Source organism: Neolamprologus brichardi, chromosome 10, assembly GCF_056152115.1.
Source record: "Neolamprologus brichardi isolate AB-2024 chromosome 10, ASM5615211v1, whole genome shotgun sequence".
NCBI classification, from domain to species: domain Eukaryota; kingdom Metazoa; phylum Chordata; class Actinopteri; order Cichliformes; family Cichlidae; genus Neolamprologus; species Neolamprologus brichardi.
Window position 1 is genome coordinate 18,852,328 of NC_142113.1, and position 26,521 is coordinate 18,878,848.

General features: G+C 38.5%; 1 protein-coding gene across 7 annotated transcripts; it reads right to left on the minus strand.

Annotated features, from left to right (window-relative positions):
• Positions 1-4,578: 4,578 nt before the first annotated feature.
• b3glctb (beta 3-glucosyltransferase b) lies at positions 4,579-24,923 on the minus strand. 7 transcript variants are annotated; one of them, XR_437237.2, is made up of 17 exons: positions 24,767-24,923; positions 23,783-23,820; positions 23,663-23,690; positions 23,257-23,366; positions 16,991-17,067; positions 16,771-16,882; positions 16,525-16,661; positions 15,966-16,029; positions 15,174-15,290; positions 14,390-14,459; positions 11,478-11,591; positions 8,644-8,743; positions 7,099-7,218; positions 6,299-6,443; positions 5,263-5,413; positions 4,870-4,970; positions 4,579-4,752 (listed from the first exon to the last, which is right to left on the minus strand). XR_437237.2 is itself a non-coding variant. In XM_087847351.1 (17 exons), exons 2-16 carry the CDS (start codon positions 23,932-23,934, stop codon positions 5,279-5,281), a joined length of 1,389 nt encoding a protein of 462 aa, XP_087703477.1. In that variant the 5' UTR covers positions 23,935-24,144; positions 24,767-24,923; the 3' UTR covers positions 4,579-4,970; positions 5,263-5,278. The 7 variants fall into 7 exon arrangements, 6 of the variants coding, with proteins under 6 accessions (XP_087703477.1, XP_087703478.1, XP_006800202.2 ...); XM_087847351.1 differs by adding an exon at positions 23,913-24,144 and having other exon boundaries at positions 4,579-4,970; XM_087847352.1 differs by lacking the exon at positions 24,767-24,923 and adding exons at positions 23,913-24,144; positions 24,394-24,526 and having other exon boundaries at positions 4,579-4,970.
• Positions 24,924-26,521: the final 1,598 nt, after the last annotated feature.

A 26,521-nucleotide genomic window follows, 5' to 3' on the forward strand; every position in this document is an offset into this window, starting at 1 on the left:
GAGCAGTGTTCATAGGCTTTCTTTTTTTCCCTCTCTGCTACTTTTCTCTCTATGATGCCAGGTAAGACTGATACCTACTCTTTTTGTTTGGGTCTGTTGGGATCCTCAGCTCATATTAGCAACTGTTTTACTTGGCACACTAAGTGCAAAAAACAATAAGTGCAAAAAATAGTTCAAAAACAGTGAAAAGTCATAGATGGCTGGGCTGCAGGCATGGCTTCAGGGAAGCTTCTGGTGATATCTGTAAGTAACTGAATTCAAACTTCATGGATAAAGCAAAACTTTATTATTGTTCAGTTTGGTTCAACACACTGTAGCCAGTCCTGTCGGTTTTGTCCCACATTATACAACTTTACATCAGGAAAGACTGAAACACTGCATTTAACCTTAAATTATATGGAAAGAAGAAACACACTGCCAATTCTGAAAAAGTTAGAATAGTGTGCAAAATGGAAAGAAAATCCACATAATTTTAGTCATATTAGAACATAGAAAACATATCAAATGTTTATACAGAATGATTTTACTATTTCATGAAAATATGAGCTCATTTTGAATTTGATTAAAGCAAATCATCTCAGAGAAGTTGGGACAGGGGCAACAAAAGGCTGGAAAAGTAAGTGGTGCTAAAAAAAAAAACAGCTGCTGGGGCATTTTGCAACTAATTAGGTTACCTGGCAACAACTCAGCAAGATAGTTGGGTATAAAACGGTTTCACCAACCTGGAAAAATTATGTCTATGAATTGTAGATTTGTCTTAAAATAATAAATTGTCTGAGTTCGAAGATGTTAGGAAGCCTTCTGTTTTTACATTTTTCACAGCATCCTAACTATATTGATATGGGATGTAAAATACCATAAATACAAGAGGGAGAGGGAAAGGGCTGTACTAAAGCTTTTTATATGATGTTTTTAATACAACATGCTGACATCTGACCTTTGACTTATGACACTGAAACATTGCACATTAACATTGTCTGTTGAGATTTTGAGATCTTGAAATTTTAAGATATATTCATGCAGCGTGTGATTTTGTGTCTTTATGGTGTCCATACCAGTGGCAGATCTAGAACATTTTAATAGGGGAGGGGGGCATATACCTCTTCAGTGAAATAGGTGACAATCCCCTTCATGTAATTGGAGTCAACAAAATATCCAGAAAAAACACTTTAAAACTATTTATTGTACCATTATATCTTCAAAGAAAACATAGCCAATTTTTAGGTATAATTTATACCTAAATGTGTCTGTTGTTGGTAGATGACGTTTGATATAGGGGGATCCTAAGATTATTATTAATTTTATATGGTAAGTTAATATTTAATTTGAAGGCTATAAAAGGCTTTTGGGTGTGTTTTAAGGACATAAAAGTTGGGGGGCAGCTAGAGGACAGCCTCTACAGCAAGGGGGCAGTTGCCCCCCTGTAGAACCCTTCATACGCTATATTACTCAATATGGTTTCTTGACCTTTGTCCAAGGGTCAACTTGGACAAAGGTCAAGGTTAACGCTAACACAGTTTCCTGGGGTCATAAAATTGACATGGGGAGTAACTGCCTCAGTGCTTCAGTTGGTAAATAATCTTAAAACAATGATAATCAGTGCTTGCTTAATGAAAGTAATTTACTGTTTACTGATGGAAATTCCAAAAAAAAAAAAAAATAGTGAAGCACTGGACTACTTCCCGCATGCTTTTCTTTTTGAGCTGCCGAGCAGGCCGTGTCTCATCTGCACCACTGAACGTACCCAGGGGTTTATGAAATCTACATCAGTGTCTGCATGTGTGAAAGTGCAACGGGAACACAATGATCCATTTGTGAAGTTTGCCACGTGACACCTAGAAGTCAAAGACAAACGTAATGACAGGAAATGAGCTGTGTGACATTGTCGCAGCCGAATCCGGATATTAACGCTGGAAATGGAACTTCTGTGAGTCAAGGAGAGCAGAGGACTCCGAAACAGTGTCTAAATCAACCAATTTTCCCCGGATGAATAATGTCAATGTGATGAATTCATTACTTCTGCAAGAATTCATGCTGAATGTGAGTGCCTACCATGATACACAGCCCCCACTGTGGCCATTCAATACCCCTGTTCCAAAAAATTACTGTCACAGTGACATGACGCCAAGCTGCCTCTCAGGGGATTTTGGCCTCAAGGATGTGATGAGCCAGGAAAAAATAAACGGCACACAGCCCCAGGCAGAGAAAATGATGAGTTTGCTGTAATATCATCCAGGAGCGGTGCCCCCAGCGTGATACTCAAATACTTATATATGGCGAGACAGACAAAAGAAAGAAGAATTTCAGACGAGATACGAATTCGACACCGAACAAAAGTCACAAAAAGCTAGCGTGTCAGTCGGATATTTTATTAGTGACTTACCAACAAGCTTTGAAGGAATTTTTCCATCAGGCTTCTGAATCCACGTCCACACTATGAATAATAGCTTTGTTTGGGCGACTGCATTATTTATTCATTCATTCATGTATTATTTACACCTTTAGTTTCATTATATGACCTTGTGAGGAATAATTACTTCGAATCTTAAAACCAAATCTAGTTTTCCAGCAAATCTTACCAGCGGAAAAAAGAACTGTTCAATTCTGCACTTATCATAATGCCAGGTTTGGACTCTGGATTGAGTTCAACATTTTATTTCTGTTTATTGTTATGTGTTGTTTTTCCTTCTTGTTGGTTAGGGTTATTTTGTTTTCCATGATTTTCCTCTCTGGTTTGGTTGTTTTATTGATAATTTGTCATCACAGCTGATGTTAATTCCCTGAGTTTCAGATTTCCTGCCCTCCTGTGTTTCCAGTGTCTGTGTTTCTCTGTTAGATGTTAGTTACTGTTTTATTTTGATAGTCTCTCCTTTTGTGAGTTTCACTTGTGTTTTCCGTTTTTTTCGCATCTCCGATTAGTCATGTGTTTTTAAATCCTCTCTCTGTTGTGTTCTTTGTCGTGTTGTATTGTTGGTACTCGGTTCTTCTCCTCTCGTGTGTCTTCATGTTTGGATTTTTTTACTAGATTTCAAAAATAAAGATCTGTTTATTTCACGAGTCTACATCTGGATCTGCCGCCACACATAATACAACAATTCTTAATGTCAGCAACTCAACAAAAAATAAAAAGGTTTTGTTAAATGTTCCTGAATATTTATTTCAACAATACCTAAAAACCTCAAAAGTTAATTTAAAGACATGGCAGATTTTCAGTTAACACACCAACATTTCCGCACAACGGATGAAACATTACATTTTTATTCATCTCGTCACCTCTGATGGCAACTCTTTAACTGACCCACATTCACATAGTGCTGCTGTTCACACATCAAAAATGTGCTTACTCCTTTTTTAGATTTATTCACATTTATTCAAAGAAAATAGACAAAAATATGCACACGTGGAATTTACTGTACAGATAAATAGTCTTCACAGTGTGCATTTCAGTCTTTCTGTATAGTGATTAATGACATATGAAATGGTAATTAGTGTACTTTATGAGACGTCTCAAATCATCTTTTTTCAGGTTTTTTTAAAATAAATAAATAATCTCATTTTACAACACAAAGTTAACAATTTTTCACAATCCAGGTAACAGCTAGTCTTTAACCAGGAAATAGGAAAAAATTATCATGTCTTTTTGTCATGACTTTTGTCTATGCTGACCAGAAAATACGTCAAAACTGGACAAATTCACACAAATCGCTGTCCAATTTTGTGTTATAGTCTGTGGGATTTGTGGCTTTAATTTTGCCCTTCTGGACAGGTTTTCAGCTGTTCTGTGTTTGATTCCAGTTTTTCTTTGCTTTATTATTCCAAGTATATTAGTTTGACTTCTTGGTCCTTAAGCAGAAAAAGCTGATGACTGCTGTCGTCAGGCATTCTTTGGCTTTGTTGAACTTCCTCTGTTGATACCCTTCTGTTTGTTACCTGGAGTTTTTAGATGCTGAGTGTGTTTTGGACTTTTGCTTGTGACCAGAGATGGGCAGTAACATATTAACGAGTAAAGTAAGTAAAGTAAAGTAACGAGTAAAGAGGTGACAATAGAGTTGAGAGTTACGGGACTTTGATTTTATTCATTTTTTGCTGTTTTACTTGCATCTATCTGAAAAAGCGAGTGTAAACACAAAACATTATTTTTATTTTATATGTTGGAATACGCAGAAAATAGGTTTAAATGTTAAACAAATTTCTTCAAGTCAAAGACTGTTGCATATAATTTCATTTTTGTCTGATGCAATGTGCATAAAGTCAAAAGATTAAAACTAATAAAAAAGTTTTAAAATCAGACTTTTTCATTTGATTACATTTTATATGATGAATTATGCAGAAAAAATAGAATTGGGCTGAAAGGTCTAGTGCTTTATTACGTTTTTTTAAAAAGTAACTAAGTAATAAAGTAACTCATTACTTTTGAAAATAAGTAATCAGTAAAGTAACAGGATTACATTCCTGGAGAAGTTTTTTTTAACTAATTACTATTTTCAAGTAACTTGACCAACACTGCTTGTGACCTATTAATATTTTGTTTGTTTACTTTGTCTGACTCTGGGTCCTAATTCTACAAAATATCACATGTTGGGCAAATTCCTCCTCACTTTACCATCATCACAAAGTCATCAAACTATTAGTCTGAAGTCCATTACACACAGAGTGCGTTGCAAATAAACAATGGAAAAATGTTCAGATCCAAACGTGTGGCGTAATGTATATAGCATGTCGAATACGTTGCGTTTTTGCTGAAAATTTGTCCTACAAAAAAAAAAAAATGTACAGTGAAAAACAGAAGTCAACATCAAGCAATGATGAGCCGACCCTTTTCTAAAGAAGAAAAGGAAGAGACTCAATTTGGTTAAATCCATGTCTTACAAGAAGGCAGCAGCAGGGAGAATTTCATGGTTTGATCCAGGAGTTGAAGTTGTATCACCACCACTTTCGTACATTTCGAGCTCTTGTTGGCAGAGTTGAAACTGTGGAGGCAGAGAAATAATATCAATAAGCTGAATGACCCAGAGCAGCGACTAGCTTTGTGTCTGAGGTAAAATAGTATTATTTTACTGCTTGTGTATTCAGGACCAGTGTGTGTACTGAGCTACGGAGCATTTGTCGCCAAATGCAGCGGTGGGATTCGTCAGATCTGTTTATTGGGATCTGAAAAGTCTACACACCAATGTCAAAACAAATGTGGCAAATTCCCCACATTATCTGGATGTTACAGCAACCTTAACAGTGGTTACTGATTGTTGTCTATGACATACTTACTGCATAAACACAGTTTCTACAGTTCATCTCGTGGTCGCGTTTCCTGCAGCCAGTATCTGTAGACAGCCACGGGATCTACATTCCAATGCTTGTGGAAGGAGATGGCGTGCTGCGTGGAGATCATTTCCTCGGAGTAGTCATCTGGTCGGGCCTGGAATATCAAGGACAAGCGGTTTGTCTGTCTGTGCATGTGCCCCGCACGCCTATCCACAGAACAAGGATATCTGTATTACCTCAAAGAGCCAGCAGTAAACACATAATCACAAGATAAACTATAATTAACAGGCAGAAAACACAAGAATAAAATTCAAAAAGCTCCACCAGGTTAATTACAAAGCTGCAAGCTTCTGGGACAAAATGATTAATGTCTCAATTATTTTTCTATGTGGCAAACAGATTGTTTCTCTCGGGTTGCGAGGTTCAGCACTCTGTTAGGAAAGCAGAACCACATGGCATTCTCTGTGTCTCTCTAAATTACCTTCATTTAAAAAAGGCAGACAGGAAGCGAGTATCACACAGAGCATCATCTGGTCCTAAGTAAAGGTTAATGTCGCCATTAACACTTCGGGCAATTTGGGCTCATTTAAGTGGCGTCTCTGTGCATTTAATCAAGGTGTGAGTCACTTTGCAAAAGCAAGAAAACAGAAATGGTTTGAAAGGCTCTTCTTCTATTCCCCTACCCACACGTCTTAAACTTTAGCACTTTGGATTTATTTTTACTAAACAGCCTCATATTAAATTGGTGCTACAGTAAATGAAAACATTACAATAGATTTTAAGTTCATAAGCAGCTGCTCTTAAAAGAACGATTCCTATTTAAGTCAAGCAAATATTTACTGTTTAATTAAAACTTCATGCTTTACATCTGTCACACATTTTCTGTGTTCAGCTGACCTGCTTAAACAGACCAAATTAATTTATGCATTGCTTGTTTCCCAGGAAGTTTTTACAACTCTCATAAAAATAATAAAAACAACATCATCAAGAGAGCTGTTCACCGTGACAAGAACACGTGCGTGTGTGCGTTGCTCTCTACCTGGTGGAAAAGTGGACTGTGTGTAATGGGAACACCGAGCATAGTGAAGCACCTGCCCAGCACCATGTCATCAGGAGCATCATCGCTGTAGCAACCACAACTACTGGAAAGCAGCCTGGACACCGCCGTCCTGCTGAGCACCATCCTTCACACACACACACACAGAGATTCCTGTAGCGCTCCCTCTGTTGTGTTCTTACTATGTAGGCATATTAGGTATGTATACATTAACCCCTCCAAAAACTATTTTTATTTTAGTCATCAGTTAAAGATTTTCAACAAGAACAAATGTGCAAAAAACATTTGACTGGATTACATAATGCACCGAAGAATGTGGTTATATTATTATCAGTATTTAATTCAAAGCTGACATGAAAACTGCAAGGAAAGCCAAAGGTTTTGGGACAAACCCCGTGTAAGAAGCATAGAGTTTGTATTGCAACATTTATTTTTGCTTTATTGCAACACTGGTAAATCCTCACACAGCCTAACAGCTTTAACTCCCCTTTGCTATGGTCTGGCTCTTTTAATGCAAATTGAGACCAAAGCCAACGGAGAAGTACAATGTAACAGAAAAAAAAATTACTGGTTCCAGCTAATATGGGCCTTGATGTCTGTATTGCCATGCCTTGCTTGTATCTGATTGTAGCTATGTAATAGCTAAGGTACAACTATTGCCTCTAATGTTAAATAAAGAAAAATCAGTAATGTTCAAATTTTTACACAAGGTTTTGCATGTTTTGGCTCAACAATCAGTAGCACCGACAACCCAAAAATATTATCTGACCCAACAGCCTCACCCTCCTCCTCCGGTGGTGTAGCTGTATCCCTTCTGGATCAAGCCATAGCCATATCGTTCCCCCAGGCTCACTGCTTCCTTTGGGTCATAGCAACGCAGCAACTGTCTCAACCGGGGTAAACTGTTGGTGGACCAAGAGACAGAAAGTTTGCATAGCATACATAGTACCTACATGCCTACAATAAAATATTAGTTATGTCCATGTCTCATCTCCAGTCCCCTTTTCCCTCTCTATGTTTTTACAGTGTCCGTGTTCCTCGTCAGTCCGTCACGTTAAGTCCACATCTACGTCTGTCGTGTGTTTCATGTCTACGTGTTCTATGTCGTCAGGCTCGCATTGCCATGTCTGCGTCCCGTTATGTTTCCTGTTTTATTTTGAAGAGGTCTGTCCCATGTTCATTGAGTTTAGTTTCCCTCTCCCTGTCGCGTCATTATGTTCATTCCAATTAGCTGTGTTCCACGTGTGTTTCCTTTCTCCTCGTCTGCCTCGTATGTATTTATGTAGTCTGCTGTCATGCATTCATTGTCAGGTCGTCTGTTGTTTCAAGCCATGTTTCCGGGTTTCATGTATTCATGTCCTGGTTTGTTCATGTCAGAGTTTTTCATGTTCTATTTTAGTTTACCCAGTTTAGGTTAATGTTTAGTTTTGCATCGGTTTGCCTTGCCCTTTGTCTGTACCTTTTCATCAGCCTTATAAAACAGCTCGCCTTTTGTTAAATCAAATTACGTTCCATGTTCCATTGTGTCTGCGTTTGGGTCCACTATTCAAAGGCCACACAGTCTGCTTCAGCCAGATTGTGACATTGTGGAAGTTAATCTTAGTAACAACAAGTAACAACATTATGATATAAGGATCAATTGAAAGGCAGCAACCCGAACAGAAATGTTTTCTATGCTACAGTCTACATATACACTATAAATAGAAAAAAGTACTGGGCCAGTTTTTTGCTCACGCCAGAGGATGTTTGGAGCCCTGCAGTTATTGAGTGTCGGAAACCACAGCGTTCGATGAGTCTGCACTGTAACTTTACGTGGTTTCTGCTACTTCACGGCTGAGCTGCTGTGGTTCCTGATTACTTGCATTTTGCAATAATAGTATTTACAGTTGATTGTGGATTACCTAAGAGATTACCTTTTTCAACTGTGGCATCCTATTTTAAGGCGTGACGCTCAAATCCAGTGTGCATGGCTACATGTTTGATTTTATACAACAGTGTAAATTATACTAAAAACAGTTGAATTGAAACATTAGAAATTGTGGCCATATGTTCAGGATAGGAGGATATACAAGATTAGCATTGGAGACTTTTTTGCAAACTTCACTACAATACTTCTTCTTTTTTTGCATTTCATATTAAATATGCAGATTAGAATAAAAAAGTATATTATAAACCTTTTTATAAACAACTTTCATGATTATAGTTACTGGCTGTAGCTTTTTATTTTATTCATAACATTGTATTGTGATATATCAATGTGTGGTTAAACTTAAAACTATTAATTTTTGTGTGTGTTAAATAAAGAGAATAAATATTTTCCAGCTTACCTGATGAGAGTATCATCATCAACGATGAGCAGCCAATCGGCTTTCGGCACAGCTTTGCTTAAAAACCGCCTCAAGATTGCAAACGTCTTCCCACAGTGTCCTTTAGGGGAATAAAATATACAGAAGAAAATGTGAAAAAGATTCAACATCACATTCAATAACAGCTCGAGCTGATTTATTTTGGTTGATAATCATGTCAAGGTCATGACCTTTGGGGGAGCTGTCCTCTCTTAATGCACTTGTTAATGTTGTGTTTCAATAAAATGGAAGAAAATGTTTACAAAATGATAAACAATGGGGAGAACAACACTTTACTAGAAGGGAAAAAGGAAGAATGAGCAAAAGCTCCTGCATGTGTGAAATGACAAAGTACAGCCAAGAAAAGGTTGTGGATATGAGATATGAGGAATAGATGGATGTGCAACTCCCTTCCATGTGAATGGACTTCAAGTAAAGCACAAAGGGGAATCTCAGACAAGAGTGATATCATTACAGAGATAAAACTGGCGTCTGTGCCTTTTTCACAGAAGCTCTGTTTAGTATTTTTTGCTCGAGCGCCTATTATGACAAAGATTAGGTGACATACACACTTCTTTTCACCGCTAACAGCCAGTTAACTGATTAAATCAGACTGTCTTTTGATTTGTCTGCTCATACACTGACTGTGGTGAACTTCAAATGTGTAAGGACAGGAAATATGGAGCTCGACACTTCAGTCCTCAGGAAAGGAGCTATTACATCCTGTGATTAGAAAGCTGTGCAGAGGTGAGCCAGGGACCAAGAGCTTTAAATTCTCCTTCATTAACTTTAACACTTGCAGCTTTTATGCCTGCAGCTCAGGGCAACATTGTGCTCCAGTATTCCCAAATGTGTTCCATGTTTCACTGAGCATGATCAGACGACACTTGCATAAATGCCGATACAAATCAGGCACAATGTTAGCCATATTTCTCAGCATACCAGCATCTCCTAAATAGTACGAAACATAAAGTGCATTTTTGGCTTATGACCAACTCTGCCTTTCTTATTGTCATGTAGCTAGTTTCATGATGACTTTATTAATGCATATTCTGGAGTGTCTACACAATCTGACTAGTCTTCCCAACAATTTTAAGCTACAAATGATCTTCATCTGACCTCTGACAGTGGACACATCTCTGCTTGTTCTGTTAGACCTCAGCGCAGCATTCAATACCAATGACCCCAATATGTGACCACAGAGATTAGAACACAACATAGATTCATAGCTATCTGAAAGATTCCAATTTGTTCATGTAAATGGGGAGTTTTCCTAAAACCCAAAAGCCACTATACACTATATTGCTATTATTTATTTACTTGTCTGCTGTCACATGCATATGAACTTGACATCCCATTCTTAATCCATAGGGTTTACTATGATGCCGGCCCACCCTTTGCAGATATAACAGCTTTAACACTTCTGGGAAGGCTTTTCACAAAGTTTAAAAGTTTGTTTATTGGACTTTAAGTGATGTACAGTTGTGTTCAAAATAATAGCAGTCCAATGTGACTAACCAGAGTTGTGGTAAATGGCCTGTATTAGCGCTTTACTAGTCCCTAAGGACTCCAAAGCGCTTTACATGTTAGTCATCCACCCATTCACACACTGGTGATGGCAAGCTACATTGTAGCCACAGCCACCCTGGGGCGCACTGACAGAGGCGAGGCTGCCGGACACTGGCGCCACCAGGCCCTTTGACCACCACCAGTAGGCAACGGGTGAAGCGTCTTGCCCAAGGACACAACGACCAAGACTGTCAGTTCGAGCCGAGCCACGATCTTTTTGGTAGAAATCGTATTATTACATGGCAAATAATCTACCAGTAGGTGTAGTAGAGTCAGAGAGACCAACAGACCCAACATTCATGATATGAATGCACCTGAGTCTGTTTTAAGAGAAGTGAAAGGGGCATGTTCAAAATAATAGCAGTGTGGAGTCCAATCAGTAAGGTCATTCATTATGTGAAGAAACAGGTGTCATTCACATAGAACTTATTTAAGCATGAAACCAGCACGTGTTGTACGTGCAATTCTCTCTGAAAACCTGAGAAAGATGGGTCGTGCCAGACATTGTTCAGAAGAACACCATGCTTTAATCAAAACGTTGATTGTAGAGGGGAAAACATATAAAGAAGTGCAGAAAATGATAGGCTGCTCAGCTAAAATGATCTCCAATGCTTTAAAATGCAAAGCCAAACCAGAGAGACGTGGAAGAAAACTGAAGACTACCATCTGAAAGGAATGAACAATAGCCAGGAGGGCAAAGACTCAGTCAATGATCAGCTCCAGGAAGATCAGAGAAGAGCAGGGCGATACGACCAAAAATATTTATCACGATAAACATTTGAAAATTTGCGATAACGATAGAACTGACGGCATAATTGACACTAGACAAAATACTTCACAACTCCACAACTTTATTAGTGCAAAAAAAACAACCCATAAATGTATTTTCACTTAAACAAGCAGCTGTTTTCTATGTGCATTAAGATTACATAAAAATTTAACAGTGCAAATGCAAATTCCTTGCTGACAGTTTAACCAAAAGGCATTTCCAGTGGAAATTGGCCGACATATCCTCAGCATAACCATGTATAATAGCCACAAAACCTAAAAAGAGGTTATACACACACAATACGGTGCATCACATGATTATTGGGGTTTCATTCTAATATTGCAGGCTCTTTACTTTACAATATAAACCTCCTTGAGGTGACTGTTGTGAATTGATGCTTTATGAATAAAATGTAATTGAATATTCTGATCTGTATCCAGCAGTTATCAGTAAAAATTGCTGCTGCTAATAAACTTACCCCTCTCAGTATTGGGCACTCCAAAACTGACTGTTGGTATGGAGGCATCAGTAACATCGCTATAATACTCTAAAAACCCAGCATCTTTCTCCCAGGTCGCCTTCACCACTGGTACTGTGGAAATGAATGGGGAAAGATAACCAAACCTGCAACAACATTAAGCCTTTACCATTGAGCTGTAGACACATACAAACAGATATACATACAGTAGCTATGACTAGTGAAGCACTGGTTGATGGCAGGCAAAGCTTCTATTTAATTAATAGACTATAATTTATAGTCTTTAGACACGACACAAAAAACCTACAAAGTAATAACTACAAATTAAAATATAGACTTAAAAGTGATCCATGGTAAGTGGGACTCATCTTACCTTAATTTATTCTGAAACACATCCACTAATTATTCACTTGTACAGAGCATCAGTGCTTTGGATAATTGCACAAATTATTACAAATACAAAAACTGTAATATACTAAAATATATTGTTATATCTGAGTTGCATTGTTATTATTCCTGTGTGTCTCAATCACTTGTTTTTAAAATGATCACAGTGGACAAAATGTTGTAAAAGTATAATTATTAAAGGCAATGAAGTACAGTCATTAAAAAAAAGTATTCCCTCTTTTAATGTTTTAAATCTCAGAACACGATGAAAAAAATAAATAAATAAATAAATAATTCGATATTTGCGTGGTCTCAAAATTAATAAAAGAGAACCTCAGATGAATAAGACATAAACACAAAAACTAAATGTGGCGTGGGTGTGGTCTCTGGCCAGCTGCAGAGGAGGGGTGACACAGTGAGCTCCCGGGGCGGCGCAGGGGCGGGGTCGACAGGTGTGCTGGGTTCCGACATTGATTGTGTGTCTTCTTATGTTGACAGTGACAGTCGGAGGGGAGCGGACGTGACAGCTGCAGAGAGCGGGAGTGGCTGCGAATAAACCCACGTCTCTAAATAAAACGTTGTGCTGTCAAAATAATCGCCCCAGCGTGTATTTATCGGGTCAAACGCTACACTAAACTAAAAGAGAAACTATGTACAAATCGTGATTCTATGACTCGCAGAACCACTTTTAGTAACTATAATTTAAATTTTGCTGTATGACTTTAAAAGATTCTGAGAATGTTGTGGGTGATTTTTGCTCCACTGTTCCCACTTATTTAATTTTCAGGCAGTAAAACTTTATTTGTTGGACACACCATCTGACTCTAGAGTGTTTGGGTATACAGAGAAGTTCACTGTCAGCTCAGTGGGCCTAATTTATAACCAGTGCATACACACAAACCTGTGCGTAAATGTGTGTAAACATTTCACACAAAAAGATCAGTGATTCATCAATTTATTGGTTACCTGAAACTGTTCGTACTTTACGAGCCACATATTACCACAGCGAGTGTATCGATATTCAGCCAGAGCGTCGCTCAGGTTTTTTTCCTCCTTCATTTACTTGTTTGTTTAAACCTGTCATAACTCCTGTTGATTCCTGCGCTTCCTTCTCCGACACTTTTATTTAAGTTTTGTCAGGAAACTTTCTCATGTTTCTTTTTTACATTAGTTTGGCAAACCAGTCTCTTTACTTACACTTCAGTCTCTATTGTCTCGATGCATGCTCAATTATCCAGGTGAGCAAATCCCAAAAGGCTGATTCGTAGTTGATGACGTAGCGTTTTCAGTGGGAGAAACGTTTCGTCACTCATCCAAGTGAGTTCTTCAGTCTCAGCTGACTGCAGGTATCCCCAACTTTATAAACAGTAAATTTGCACAATAACTGAATGAACGATGGGCTGTTATGTGAAAAGTGAAAGACCATCCCTGAATCGAGGAGGAGGCCTAAGGCTAAATCTGTCATTGCAGCCATGCCCCAACTCTTTGTGAATGGTACTCGTGGCCATTGATCAGTGGCTATTGACCAATGTTCATGACAATTTCCATATTAATGTTCAAGGAACTCCCAGCCCATTGTTCATTCAGTGGCTGAGTGACGAAACGTTTCTCCCACTGAAAATGCTACGTCCAGATGAACAGAATCAACCTTTTTGGGACTCAATCTCTATTACATAATGTAAGCATACGGTATGCAAATTGCGGGCGACAAACAGAAGCCTGCAGTTGCAGCCTTCAACACGTGTAGTGTGGTAAGAACAAAATTGGCCATTGCGCACATGTAATGAATCTGTTAGTGAATGTTCATGCAACCACGTTTCTTGTGAACAAGGTAAGAATAAGAACGATTCCATGCACATTAATGAATGAGGCCTACTGTTCTATAAGTCTTGTGGTTTGTTCAGATGCCACGTTGCAAACGTAAGTCATAGCACCATGTTCTTTTTAGAGAAAAGAGCAATTCTGCACAAGCCGTGCTTGTTAAATGTTAAAGTTAACAGCAGTACAATTATAAAAAGAGTGAACATGTTAACTGAAGCCATGTTATAGAGTCGCTCATACTTCAGTTAATCAAGTGCATTTGATTATCAGCACTTTACCCTTTTAATTTGATGGAAGCATTAAATAAATAAATGATAAATACATAAAGACACAGAGAGCAACATGCAGAACCTATAAAAGACCAGATGTTTTCTTTAGTTTCACTGATATGTAAATCCTTAAAATTGAAACACAATGTGCTTTTTTACATGACAATTTGCTGACAGGCACATTTACGCCAGAGGTATATTTAAGTATACTTTAAGGTACTTTCTATTATTTGAGATAGCTAGAGCTGTAGCTAGAAGATATATTTTAGATAACCAAATGTATTGAATGTTAAATAATTAATTTAGATTAACAAATTTTGAATTAGTATCGATGTGCTTACTGAAATGATGGATCTTGTTACCTACTTACACCTCAAGTAAGTAGGTAACAAGTAGGTACAAGTATTGTTAATTTGTCCGAAATTGTACACACACCTCGATCTGAGTGGAACTTTTGGCAAGTTTTCACAGCAACAAATACATCATTCTTTGACACTGGATGCCCCTAAAATAAGAGAGAAAGAGAAAAAGTGTCTGCCTTCATTGGGGAAAAAAAACAGTGTAGCCATCAATGGGTAAAAAATGTGTTTCATATCAGCAATACATGTAATGTCTACATAATATCGCATATGCTCAACTCGTCTTATGTTTCAGATGTATAAAAATCATGTAGCAGAGATTTATACTCGATCTGTTCAAATAGTTTTAAAGCATTCAATGCAGGTATCTGTGCACTTGATTTCCATTGAACCTTCAGATTAAATAAGCTCACTTTCTCACAGAACTTTTCTGTTTGCATTCCCGTACAGCAGACTTTGGCAGTGGCATAAAGGGCTGACTTCAGTCTAACTAGTATGGACAGTTCAGCTGTAATTTGTTGTGACTTAAAGTGATGGATTACTGCACACTGGAAAAATGTCTAACGCGTTTAGCCAGTTTTTCCTGTGCTAATATTCGACAATTTAAACTAAATAAGAGGAATATCTCAAGATTTCATTGAGTTTGGTGGGTAAAGTATTATTGCCAAGATGTTAGCGATAATAAAACACAGTCTTGCCGCATACGTGAGTCAAAAATAACTATTGTTGACTTAGAAAAAAGAAATCTACAGGTAGCTGTCATAACAGATTTGGTTTTACACCAAAGTTCACACAAAATGAGAAGAACTGAAATGCAAGTTATATCTAGAATAACTAGACAGAGTGAAGCTGTTACATACGCAGTCGGGCAGGTAGGTTGTAAACGCGGTAGCACAGCCGTCTCTCGGCTCTGTGCAAAACTCTGGAACTGCTGTCAGCTTTGGGCCATGTCCTTCCTCCCAAATAAACAAAGCAATCTAGAAAAACAGAACATGCATGAAGACAAATTCAAAGGTTAAAGTGTTTTGTCACTATATTCAAATTACCGGTAGTAATGGTAAACTTGACAAAAAAGTAAAAAGGCGCAAAAAAAATGTTAAATAAGGAAACAGTAAAGATAAATTCCAGTCTGGTCTCAGAAATTAACAACAGCTAATCCAGGTCCTTTAAACTTTAAACGTGTTTTTACTTCCATTACTTTCTCTGTCAGCATTGTTTGGTCTGACCTGGAAGACTGTGACATTGTGTTAACACACACCTGAATGCTCAGAGCAGCAAACTACCAAAACTTCTGCTTTTTTAAAGGTGCTCAAACTTGCTGATGATTATAGAATAAAGTGCATTTCAGCTGCACCTGGTTGCTACTTACCCTCTTAATTCCTATGGAAGCAGTAGGGGTGTACTTAAGTTTTTCACAGGACTGTAAATGCTAACTGCTCCAGTGATGTGTTAAAAAATAATGAACGATCTACCAAAGCTGCAGATCAAAAGCTATGGGGAGGAAATGCTGTTATAATGTACTTTAGCTCAGCTCGTAGACTGAAAGACACTGATTTCAATTTTCACAGAAGTTGTAAAAGCACAAAGTTGAACTGAACCAGTTTTTGTTTGGTTATAATTGATTTAAATGCTCCAAGAAAGTGACAAAGTACCTCATGCTTCAGGTCGATTGTAAAATCTGACTTAAGATTCTCCGACTGTATCCGCTCTGTGAGTCTGAAACACATGAAGGTTGAAGAAAGAAGGTAACAAAGCACAGCAGAAACGAGCAGGTTCCCATATTTTTTAATGAAATTAACAACAATGACTGAAAGTTACACAGTTATTAAGGGCCTGCAACAAATCCTAATATAAAATCTATAAGATGTATTTTACACTGTGAGTGAAGCAACAGGTAATGGTTAAGATTGCAGCTGACAACTTTTTTCTTAGTGGGATAAAAATAAGTGCTACATTAAAAGTCATTCTGGGAACATTTCTTTTTTAAAAGATTTATTTTTAGCAGAGCCTTTTCTTTCTCATCTTTTCTTTTTTGTTTTTGTTACTGTAAACTGTCTCCCTCACTCTTGTAGGTCCTTATTTTTATTGGCTGAATTTAGCTTAGTCTTTACAATTAACTGATGTCTTATTAGAAAGCTTATAAAGGTCTGCTAAATGTGTAAAAGAAGAGAGGGGAGCAACACGGGGACTCACTTTAATCTTTATGCTCACCTCTTGAGCAGCGGTGCACTGAGAGCCCAGCCTGCTGTGGTGTCAGGGTAACTGAAGGAACTGGGGTCCTCAGAGAAGGCATAGTGGTGAATGATGGAGGCCTCGTTGTCATGGAGACGCTTACCCAAAAACCACTCCTGTATTGCAAAAAGATTATGCATAGCAATCGAGTGGACAGTCACTACTGTTATTGAGGTGCTTGTGTATGTTTGTGTGTGTGTGTGTGTGTGTGTGTGTGTGTCTCACCTCTTGAGCTGGATATCTGTTGAGGACCTCCAGCAGAACAGACAGCGTCACTTTGGTTTCCTCCTCTATGAAGAACAACCAGGAAGCTGAATGTCCATATTTGACAAAGAGCCTGAGAAGATTGACAACTTAACAACGCCAAACCATCAAGGTTAAATAAACTGGCATGCAAGTTAATTTTAATAAGTTACTCATCTTCATTTGAGTGCTCAACACTCACCGAGGAAGTGCAGGGAGGATACTCCAGTCCCCTTCATACTGTGACAGCTCATGGAGAAGAACAACCACTGGAACTCCCTGCATGACACATAAGAGCTGAATCATCCTGCAGTCACATGAAAAACACAGAGCTGAACCCCTACAGAAGCATTTTAATGATTCATTTATGATGATTTCAGTTTCTCTGCATAAGCATCTGTTTGCCTGAGTATTTGTTATGTCCATACTATGTCCCATAGTTTACTAGTACGGATAGTACCAATACATCATATAACATGTTTCACATACATATGATGACCGTAGTCTTACAACAGACAAACACACAAAACACCAGAACTACAAAGGTGTTAATAAATGCAAATGTGGACTAAATTTCTATTTCAAACACCTACACTTTAATGAATGCAGATTTAAATCAATCAAGAACAATACGTTGAAGCCCATTGCTTTGTTATATTAGTTAGCATTTTTCTTCATCAGTACTGTATGTCAACTTCAAACTTATGTTACAGAATGGATATTTAAACTTTTTATTTATTTATTGGAAAAGTTCTAGTGACCTACCCTGCAGTTCTGTTGGAGTCGTTTTTGGATGTTTCTCTGATATATTTACCTTAAATGTTATTTTTTGAGTTTTTTTCCTGAGTTCAAGATTTGCTTTTGTTTTGTGTCTCATTTGTTTCTTACTTTGGCTCTTTTGTAATGTTTGTAAGATTCCTATTTTTCCTTTGTATATCCTCCAGCAGTCTGTTTGTATTCTACGTTCTTCTTCTCTGGTTGAGTCTTATCTTTGTCTTTTGTTATCCCTTTCTGTTTCCAGAGCTGTGTCCTTGTGTCGGTCTGGTCTCTGCATCCTGCGTCTGTATTTGTGTCAAGCTGGTGTTTCTGTTCCCACGTTCTGTTTCTTCTTCTTGTATCTTGTGCCTAATTCTACTTCCTCTGTCTTGTCATCTGTAATTAGTCCCAGCTGGGCTCTCACCTGTTCCCTCGCCTCTCGTTATCCTGTGTGTATCTTGCTAATTTAGAGTTTTTTGCATCTTGCGCACAGTTTTCACAAGCTCAGTAATAAAGCTGCCTTTTATTTTATCCCTCATTCCTGAGTCCTGCCTGCCAAAATGTTTCATGACATTAAAATGTAACTCAAATTCCACCATCTGGGAACACAGACATCTGAAATATGACAAGAGGCACAACTTGACCTGAACAGAGGTAACAGCAAGTTCCATTTATAGGTTTCGACAGGATTTGAGTGCAATAAAATGGCTTTCCAAAAGTGTTTGGGACATCCCAGTCACTTTATGGGATTTGCCAGTTTTATTCCATGCTTCAAAAGAGCCATAGTAGAGAATGTGGGGGAGCTACCATGTGATGTCAGTCAATTTCAACAACCAAAAGAAGCTGCTTCTTATTCAAATTCATAAACTGGTTCTGGTTTTGATTTTACTGAACTCCTAACATCTGTTGTAGCTTTGGTAGAGTGCCATCAAGACTACATTATGTAGTAAATCCTTAAGTATTTCATCTGCATCCATTTTTCAAATTAAAAAAAGTTAGTATGGTTTCAATTAAAATCAGACATATAATCAACACTTTATTTCTGATAATTAAAACAATTTCAGACAAAAAAAAAATGCTTTTTTCTCCCTAAATCACAGTTACGTCAAGTGTGCAAATTGATTTATGCAAGTAGAACGGCTGCTACAAAACATGACCTATGACCAAAATAAAATGCTTCACTCTGTTGTAAATTTATGTTCGACCACACGGATGTTCTTTGCCAGTATATTGAATAAAGCCATTATCTGATGTTCCATTTACAAAGCTTGGTTTGATGATTCCCCCTCTCCTTCATTTTGAACAATCACACGATGCTGGCTTCAGACTGAAAGAGCATATGACAGCGCTAACCACCTCCTCATTTCACTCTTGACTAAAACAGGACACAACACTTTTCCAAAACTGTTATAAAGGTCACTCAGACATGTTGCTCTACGTACAAGTGGGCTGTGTGTTTTAGTAAAGAACCTTCTCACTTGTAAGTTGAAGCGCTGTTTTCTGGTGAATTAAAACCTGAGATGCTATTGATGATATTTCAGTGACATTATGACCACCACCATTAATTACTGCAGAAAAAAAGCCTGCAAGAGAGTTAAACAACAAGCTGGCAGGACATCAGAGTCAGCATTTAAACCGTGCCGTCAGTGAAAATCAACATCAGCAGAAAAGTCACCTTAAACAAGGATTACGCAACAGCTTTAAGGTCTTTATGCTGCAATAAGCATCAAATCAAAAGCTTTCAGTTCCAATCACACCCTTCCAGCTTTTGTGAAGAAATGACATTATATCCATGAAAATTCATCAGATTAACAAGATTCCTACAAGCATGGTGCTGCACCCATATCCGTCAAACAGTCTCATTTCCAACTACTTTCACCGAAACCTTAGACGAAACATTATAGAGATGCACAAAGCTTGAAAAGCCTTTCTAAGGACCTGTGTGTTCTCCCACCTACGAAACAAAACTGTCTACAAAAGGCAGATGGTTTTTGTAGACAGCACATGGAGACAAAGAATAGGTAGAGCTAGTTTGGACCTGCGCAGCTGAGGGATAGCGCATATATACTGGACAAAGACATTAAAGATAGAGGTGCCAAGCAGTAGGAAAAGAGGAAGGCCAGAAAGAAGATTCATTGATGTAGTGAAGGAGGCCAGAGATAGAGACTTTATTAATGCCGCACTGAGGAAATTCACTTGTTAAAGCAGCACAAAGGCCAAATGTCTTACAGCCAATTTAGAATCACCAATCAACCTGGGAGGAAGCCAGAGTACCAGGAGCGAGGGAAAGGATAACATGTTTAAATGTTACATAGAATGGCTCCAGCCAATCACAGTGCTGGAACTCTTTAGTTGTTTTTGCCAAAAACTAAAAGTAAAGCATATTTTTCTGGGGTTTTTAAACATCGATTTAATTAGTAACTCACCAACATTCATCGCCCTTTTCTATTTTACGCCTTCACTACAGTTTTCGATCACCACCTGCTCTTTAAAAAAAGGGTGAAAGTGAAGATTTTACGATTTAGCTTTGGAAATCTTTTCACAGAGCCCCTGCTGCTTGAATTTTTTGCCATTTCCTGCAATCAGGCAGTTTTTCCTCCATTTAAACTGCAGGTAAAGAGAAAACATCAGACTCATTTTTCACAGTACCAATTCATCTCAAAGGAAGATAAACATCTACATCTACTGCACACCATCACATCCATAAACCTGTCATCTCATTTCACTGGTAACAAATTACTTTTAAGAGATACCCTGCAGGCAGGTACCATTAAACGCTTACTGCATGAAAACAGTGAGCCTGGCTTCCTTCAGAGGCTCTGTGGAAAGGAGGACATCTATTGGTGCCATCTTAATACCACAACAAAGCATAAATCAGTTTTAACATTTTTTGACACGTAATAAAAGCTAAAGTACTTAAAGGATTGCTGTCCTGTCCTGCTGGCACAGTAAAGTGCAATCATAAAACAGGCTTAAGAATCAGCCATAAAAATCCACCATAGAAACTAAAATAGCTCACTTATGGGCTTTAAACTAAGCAAGCGTGGAGGTGGCTTTATGTTTTTGTCCATTAACATCAGTGATGCTTATCAATACAAAAACAAACTGAGAAATAAATTGTATTCTAATTAGACAAAATTCACCCATCAAAGCTTTAAAATTATGGTGTAAAGAGTAAATGACTGCCTATGGCAGCAATAACCTCCAAATTGTGTTTCAATTATCTGCGGATTAGACCTGCACGATGCTCAGGAGGACTGTTGCGTTTTACAGAACTGCTTAAGCTCACCCATAATGGAGTCGATACATCAGCATCTGCAGTTGAATGAGGTCTGTGTGTGTTTAGGTTTACTTTGTTTGGAGTAATTGTCCACCCGAATCACCAAGGCCCAGAAACAGCAAAGCAGCCCTAAATGATGATGCTCTCTCTGCTGTACTACATCAACGTGACGGTGTTTTCATGCTGGTATGCTGGCGTCTCTTTATGCCATATGCGGTAATGTGTTTTTTCCACCTTGTTTGCCTTTTTTGTTAAAATACACTATTGCAATTTTTAATTAGAGGTTGACCTGGAGATTTTCAAGACAAGTTTATGTAAGAACCTGCCCCCAAATTTCAAAACAAGCATCTAACTAGGAGAAAACTCTTGTAATCTTTTAAACTGACTTGAGTAATAGTTCTCCAGCTTTTCTTTCTTTGGACATTGGCTGCTTTTTCACACATTTTCAATGCAGACCTTGTACCTGACCATTTTCACAGGAATGTTTGTTTCTTCTTGTCGAGTCATTCAATACTGCACACAAGCATAAAAAAGCACCTAAGTGAAGGGATGTAACAGTTTTGTGTCTATACGTAACAAACAACTTTTGACAATTTGATCCATCCACTGTTCACTGAAGCCTCTACAGAAATGGTCTGAGTGGAAGGGTGGCTGCCAAGAAGCCATTTTTAAAGAAAGGAAACAGGGAGAAAAGGCTGAGCCAAATTATGCAAACCTGACCTGAAAATCAGTGGCGACAGATCTGATGGGGTGATGAGTCCAAATTTTAAAATCACTTAATTAATTAATTCATTAGGTTAATGATTTAATGAATCACCAAACATCCAAAAAACAGCTTTCTATGTCCTTTAAGAAGCCTGGAGAACTATTCCTGTAGACTACTTAAAGAAATTACAAGAAAGCTTGGCTGAGACAGTTCAGGCTGGAGTTTTTTTTTAGCCTGTCTTGATGTCTGGCAGCTTTTGCAATCAGAATCAGGATCTAAATGAACTGTTGTGCCAAACATATTTGCTTTTCCAAGACGAGCTCTGGAGTCTTTAGGCCCCCTTTTGTTTGTGTTTGTCTTTTCTTTCTTTCTTTATTAATTTCTACTATTACTCACATGAGTGCATGTCTAATACAGCATTGCCAGAGTTGACAGGCACAAGAAAAAGAGCAAGAAAAAAAGGGAGGGGAAATAGATGAAATGAAAAGGACAAGAGGACAGAGCACAAGTGAAAAAGCATGATGGGCCTCCAAGTGCTGCACCTGTAAGAATAAACATACAAAAAAATAGCACCTGGATGGATGGATACACAAACTAACAATTTTGGTAATAATGGCCCCATCAGACAGAGAAAGACCCAGGAGACCCAGGCATCTGCTGCTCCCACAGAGTACTGAAGAGCCGAGACCACATCTCGATGACAACTGTGTGCACATAGCAGCAGAGGAAGGAAGTGGGCCCCAGTTGGAGCCCTTAGAGCCAAAGAGTATGGCCCCCAGAGACCCAGAGATGGCAGGCAGCCCATGCCACCAAAGACAAAAACAGGGCCTCAGATGCCTGAGAACTGCCCAACTCTCAGCAGAGCCCCCAACTGCACTGAAGAGGCCACCCTGGACCACAACCTCCAAAGGAGTGGGCCAACAAGTACACCAAAACATCAAGCCATGCACCCTGGAACCAAAAGTACTTACATCTCGGGGGAGGGGCAAGGCCACCCTCCTCAACCATGTCCCACAGGGGCCAAGGGTCACCCAGGCTGAGCCATACATAAACACACCTACACATATACACAGACACACACAGACCACTCACACACACACACAATGACACAAGGACACACAACCATCACTATCAACCCCCCTGTGAACAGATGTGACCCCGAACCAATCGGGCTGTGTTAAAGAATAAAAATGGTCGTATCAAATATTGACTTTCAAGCTCATTAGAATCATACAATCTCATCTCATCAATCTGATACCAGCTCAAGATGGCTGATGGTTGATGAGAGCTTTTGTAACGGGAGATAGCCTTTGTCTTCACTGCCCCTCTTAGACACTCATCCAAGAGGCTTCTTCTGTAGTTCTAAGACCTGCAGAAACCTCTTGGATGAGCAGTGACATCTTCACAAGCTTAAAGTCTTCTTTTTAATCTTCTAAGAGGTTCCAATCAAAGCGAGCACTCTGACCATCACACTGTCACGAGTAGAGCCTGCTTGTAGCGCCTCATTACTTCACCTTATGTTCGCAAATGACTTCAAATGGTTAACTTCCTTTATTCATTTTCAATGTAAATGAATTTGCATAAACAATTATAGCAGATTTTTATAACATAAGAAGAATGTTGATATTTTCTTATGGAGACTATACTCAGCGTGCCTTCTGTACAATACATGTATGAGCGTGTACAGGAAAATAGGAAGATTATAACAAAGCATGGCAGATGTTACCTGCCCAAGTCGGGCTGCCTGCTGCAGAATCTCCACTTTCCTTTGACCACTGCGACGGGCATGGTAGGAGTTCCTCTGGCTCTGGATCACTATCACTACGTCCTCCAGCTCTGTGAAAAGACATGCATGGAATATGTATCCTGATGACTGGTTAAGAAAACAAAGAGGAAGCACCAATCTGATCCTTTCATGTTCGAATTTAAACTCATCTACAATATTTCAAAGTAAGCTCTTAGCCCTCCTTAAATTAGATTTCATTATTGTAATGAGTTTCTCATTCCTCTGAAAATTTCAGGCCACACATAAAAAAAGAGTGATATGACAGACACATTATTATAAGATGCGCTATAGAACTTGTTTATTTCCCAAATAGTTGTACAAAATGTTAGATCGCCCTCTCACTCACCGACAGAGTGTTTCCTGCGCTCTGCTGCCTGTGGACAGTCAGAGAGATCGACAAAAACACATTGCTGAGACACGTGGCGAAGCATTAATTTACAACAAGAAACTAAAAAGCAGCACTTACATGATCAGACCCCATGTGTTTGTCTCTGGCAAAGACGTCTTGGTATGGAAAGAAAAGACAACTGAACAATTATTTGTGAGCAGACAAAAAATATCTTTTTTTGATTTTTCAGTTTAAATCAAACCAGTACCTACACTCAATGGCCACTTCATTAGGTGCACCTGTTTAACTGTTTATCCAGTCAGCAAGTCATGTCAGAGGTCAGAGGAGAATGGCAAGACTGCTTTGAGCTGATAGAAAGGTAACAGTAACTTACGTAACCTGTTACTATCGAGGTATGCACAAGAGCTTTTCTGAACACACAACCTTGAAGCAGATGGGCGGCAGCAGCAGAAGACCGCACCGAGTGACACTGTTGTCAGCTAAGAACAAGAAACACGGGCTCAGTAAAACTAGACAAGAGAAGATTAGAAAACTGTTGCCTAGTTTGACGGGTCTTGATTTTTACTATGACATTTGGATGGTAGTTGTATACAACTAAACTAAAACGACTTAATTTCTTAATTTTCTTAATCCTCTACCTGTCCTACACAGGGAAGACGATTTAATTTTTTTTAACAAAAGAGAACAATTATAAAGTGTAGAAATTATCAGCATGTTTTTTAAGACACCTTCAGCTTCATTTGCAGCCCCCCACGTTTCGGCAGACCTGTCAGCAACCACAGCGGATGATAACGATACCTGCTCATTAGTACCATTTCCTCTTTTGATTTTAAAAATAAAATCATGCGCTATATCTCTCACTTTCTTTGGAAAGAGAAAAACAGAACAAATGTCATTATGACTTTACGTTAAAATTTGACAAGGTTAAAAATGACCTTGGTTCATAATTTTTAATGCAGAGTTAAACAACGTTATATTTCACTAATTTCAAAGAACAACTGAAAGCCACTTCCGGCTGCTGACACAGTGTGTCCAGCTTTATGTGGCGGGTAAGCTAACTGCACCCCTGCCTCGGATCTGCAGACGTTTCACTTCACTTACCGAGACAGATGAGAAGCACAGCGACCAGTCTGCATCCGTAAAAAACATCACGGTGTGACATGACTCCTAGTGCTACTGGTTCAATCACCGTGTTTCCATGGCGAACTGGAGAAATCGGTTTGCTACATCTCTGTACCGGAAGCGTGAGCTTTCATGTAGTGGCAGTTAGTGCGGAGCTGTAGCGACCTCTAGCGGACAGCAAATGAGTAGTTTGGTTTTCGAAGTCCGGTATTGGATCGGTTTCTTACAGAAACGGGATATAAATCATATAAATAATTTTCTCTGGTCACAGTAAATAGGAATTCAACCTAAATTCTTGTACTATTCATGCCAATAAAGATATCTTCTAGATTCACGAAAAAAAAGGTATGCCCTCCTAAAATGTAGGGTTTACTTAAAAAAAAATCAGCAGGTTTTAAAATTAGGTAAATACACATTCAGATTAACAACAGCAGATGGTATATTACACTGTATTATTATTTTTATTATTACCATTATTATTATTATCATCATCCTAGGACATCACATTTTGGGGTATTTAGACCAAAATACTACATTTTGCTCTACAAGGGCCTGATATCCACTTACGAGGACGTTATACTGCTACTATCAAAATTTTAAATGAATATCCTCATTTGTGGCTCTTTTTTTTTTTTTAGAAACAAAAATCAGGTAAAAAAAAAATAAAAATCTGGTAATTCTTTGTTTTTACACTCATCGGGCCCCGGTATGCCCAAACATCAAATAGAAATTAAAAATGCATGCTGAGGAAGAGTTCAGGTCCTAGGAGGTTAATATTATTATTATTATTCACGTGGAAAATATTCAAGAAATTTGGCAGTCTTCTCAGGAGTGGACAACCCAGTCAGTTCCCCCCAAGGTGAATGAAAGGAAAGGAAACTGCGAGGAAACCACAATATACACCTCTGACTTCACAGGCCTCAGTTAGCATGTTAAATAATAAAGGTCATGACAGTACAGTTAAGAAAAGACTGAACAGGTATGGCTTGTTTGGAAGTGCTACCAGGAAAAAGTCTCTTATGTATCTCTAAAAAAAAGAACATGGCAGCACAGCTTAGATTTGCAAAGGTGCATCTGAACAATTCACAGGATCTCTGGAATAATGTTACACAAGCCAAAGAGGAGATGTGTGGCCAAAATAGACAGCATGTCGTTTGGAAAAAACAAACAAACACAGCATATCAGCACAAATCTCATACCAGCTGTGAGCACGGTGGTGGAGGGGTGATGATTTTGGCTTGTTTTGCAGCTGCGGTCGACAATGCACTCCTCTGTATACCAAAGAATCCTTGAGCTAAATGTGAGCCCGTCTGTCTGAGAGTGCAAGTTGGCTAAAACTGCTTCTTATGGCAGGACAATGATCCCAAACACAGCAGCAAATCTAAAACAGAATGACTGAGAAAGTGTACCGAATGAGTTTAGTTTTAATTTTAATTAATACCATTGCCATTATGGCTTCTCGTGTTTGTAAATAAGCAGATCGACCCTGTTTGGGGTTTTTTGTTTGTTTGTTTGTTTGTTTTTAGCATTAGCAAAGTTATTTTTATTACTCTGAGTCAGAGGAGCATAAAATAGGATAAGGTGCACAACAAATGCCTCTGCACTGAGTTTGCTGACATTATTTTGCAACCACCAACTGTCAAAAAAACATGCCAGCATTGATGGTAAAAAGTGATACGCTTCAAGGCATTTATGATGGGCAATTATGAACAGTTTCTGCACTGGGACTGTAAA

Coding starts and splice junctions, on each gene's coding strand:
- b3glctb (XM_006800137.2), bottom strand. CDS start 24,827: ATGTCACACCGTGATGTTTTTTACGGATGCAGACTGGTCGCTGTGCTT. Junction 23,821..24,766: donor TGTGCTTCTCATCTGTCTCG/GTAAGTGAAGTG, acceptor TTCCATACCAAG/ACGTCTTTGCCAGAGACAAA. Junction 16,662..16,770: donor ACAGATATCCAGCTCAAGAG/GTGAGACACACA, acceptor TTTGCAATACAG/GAGTGGTTTTTGGGTAAGCG.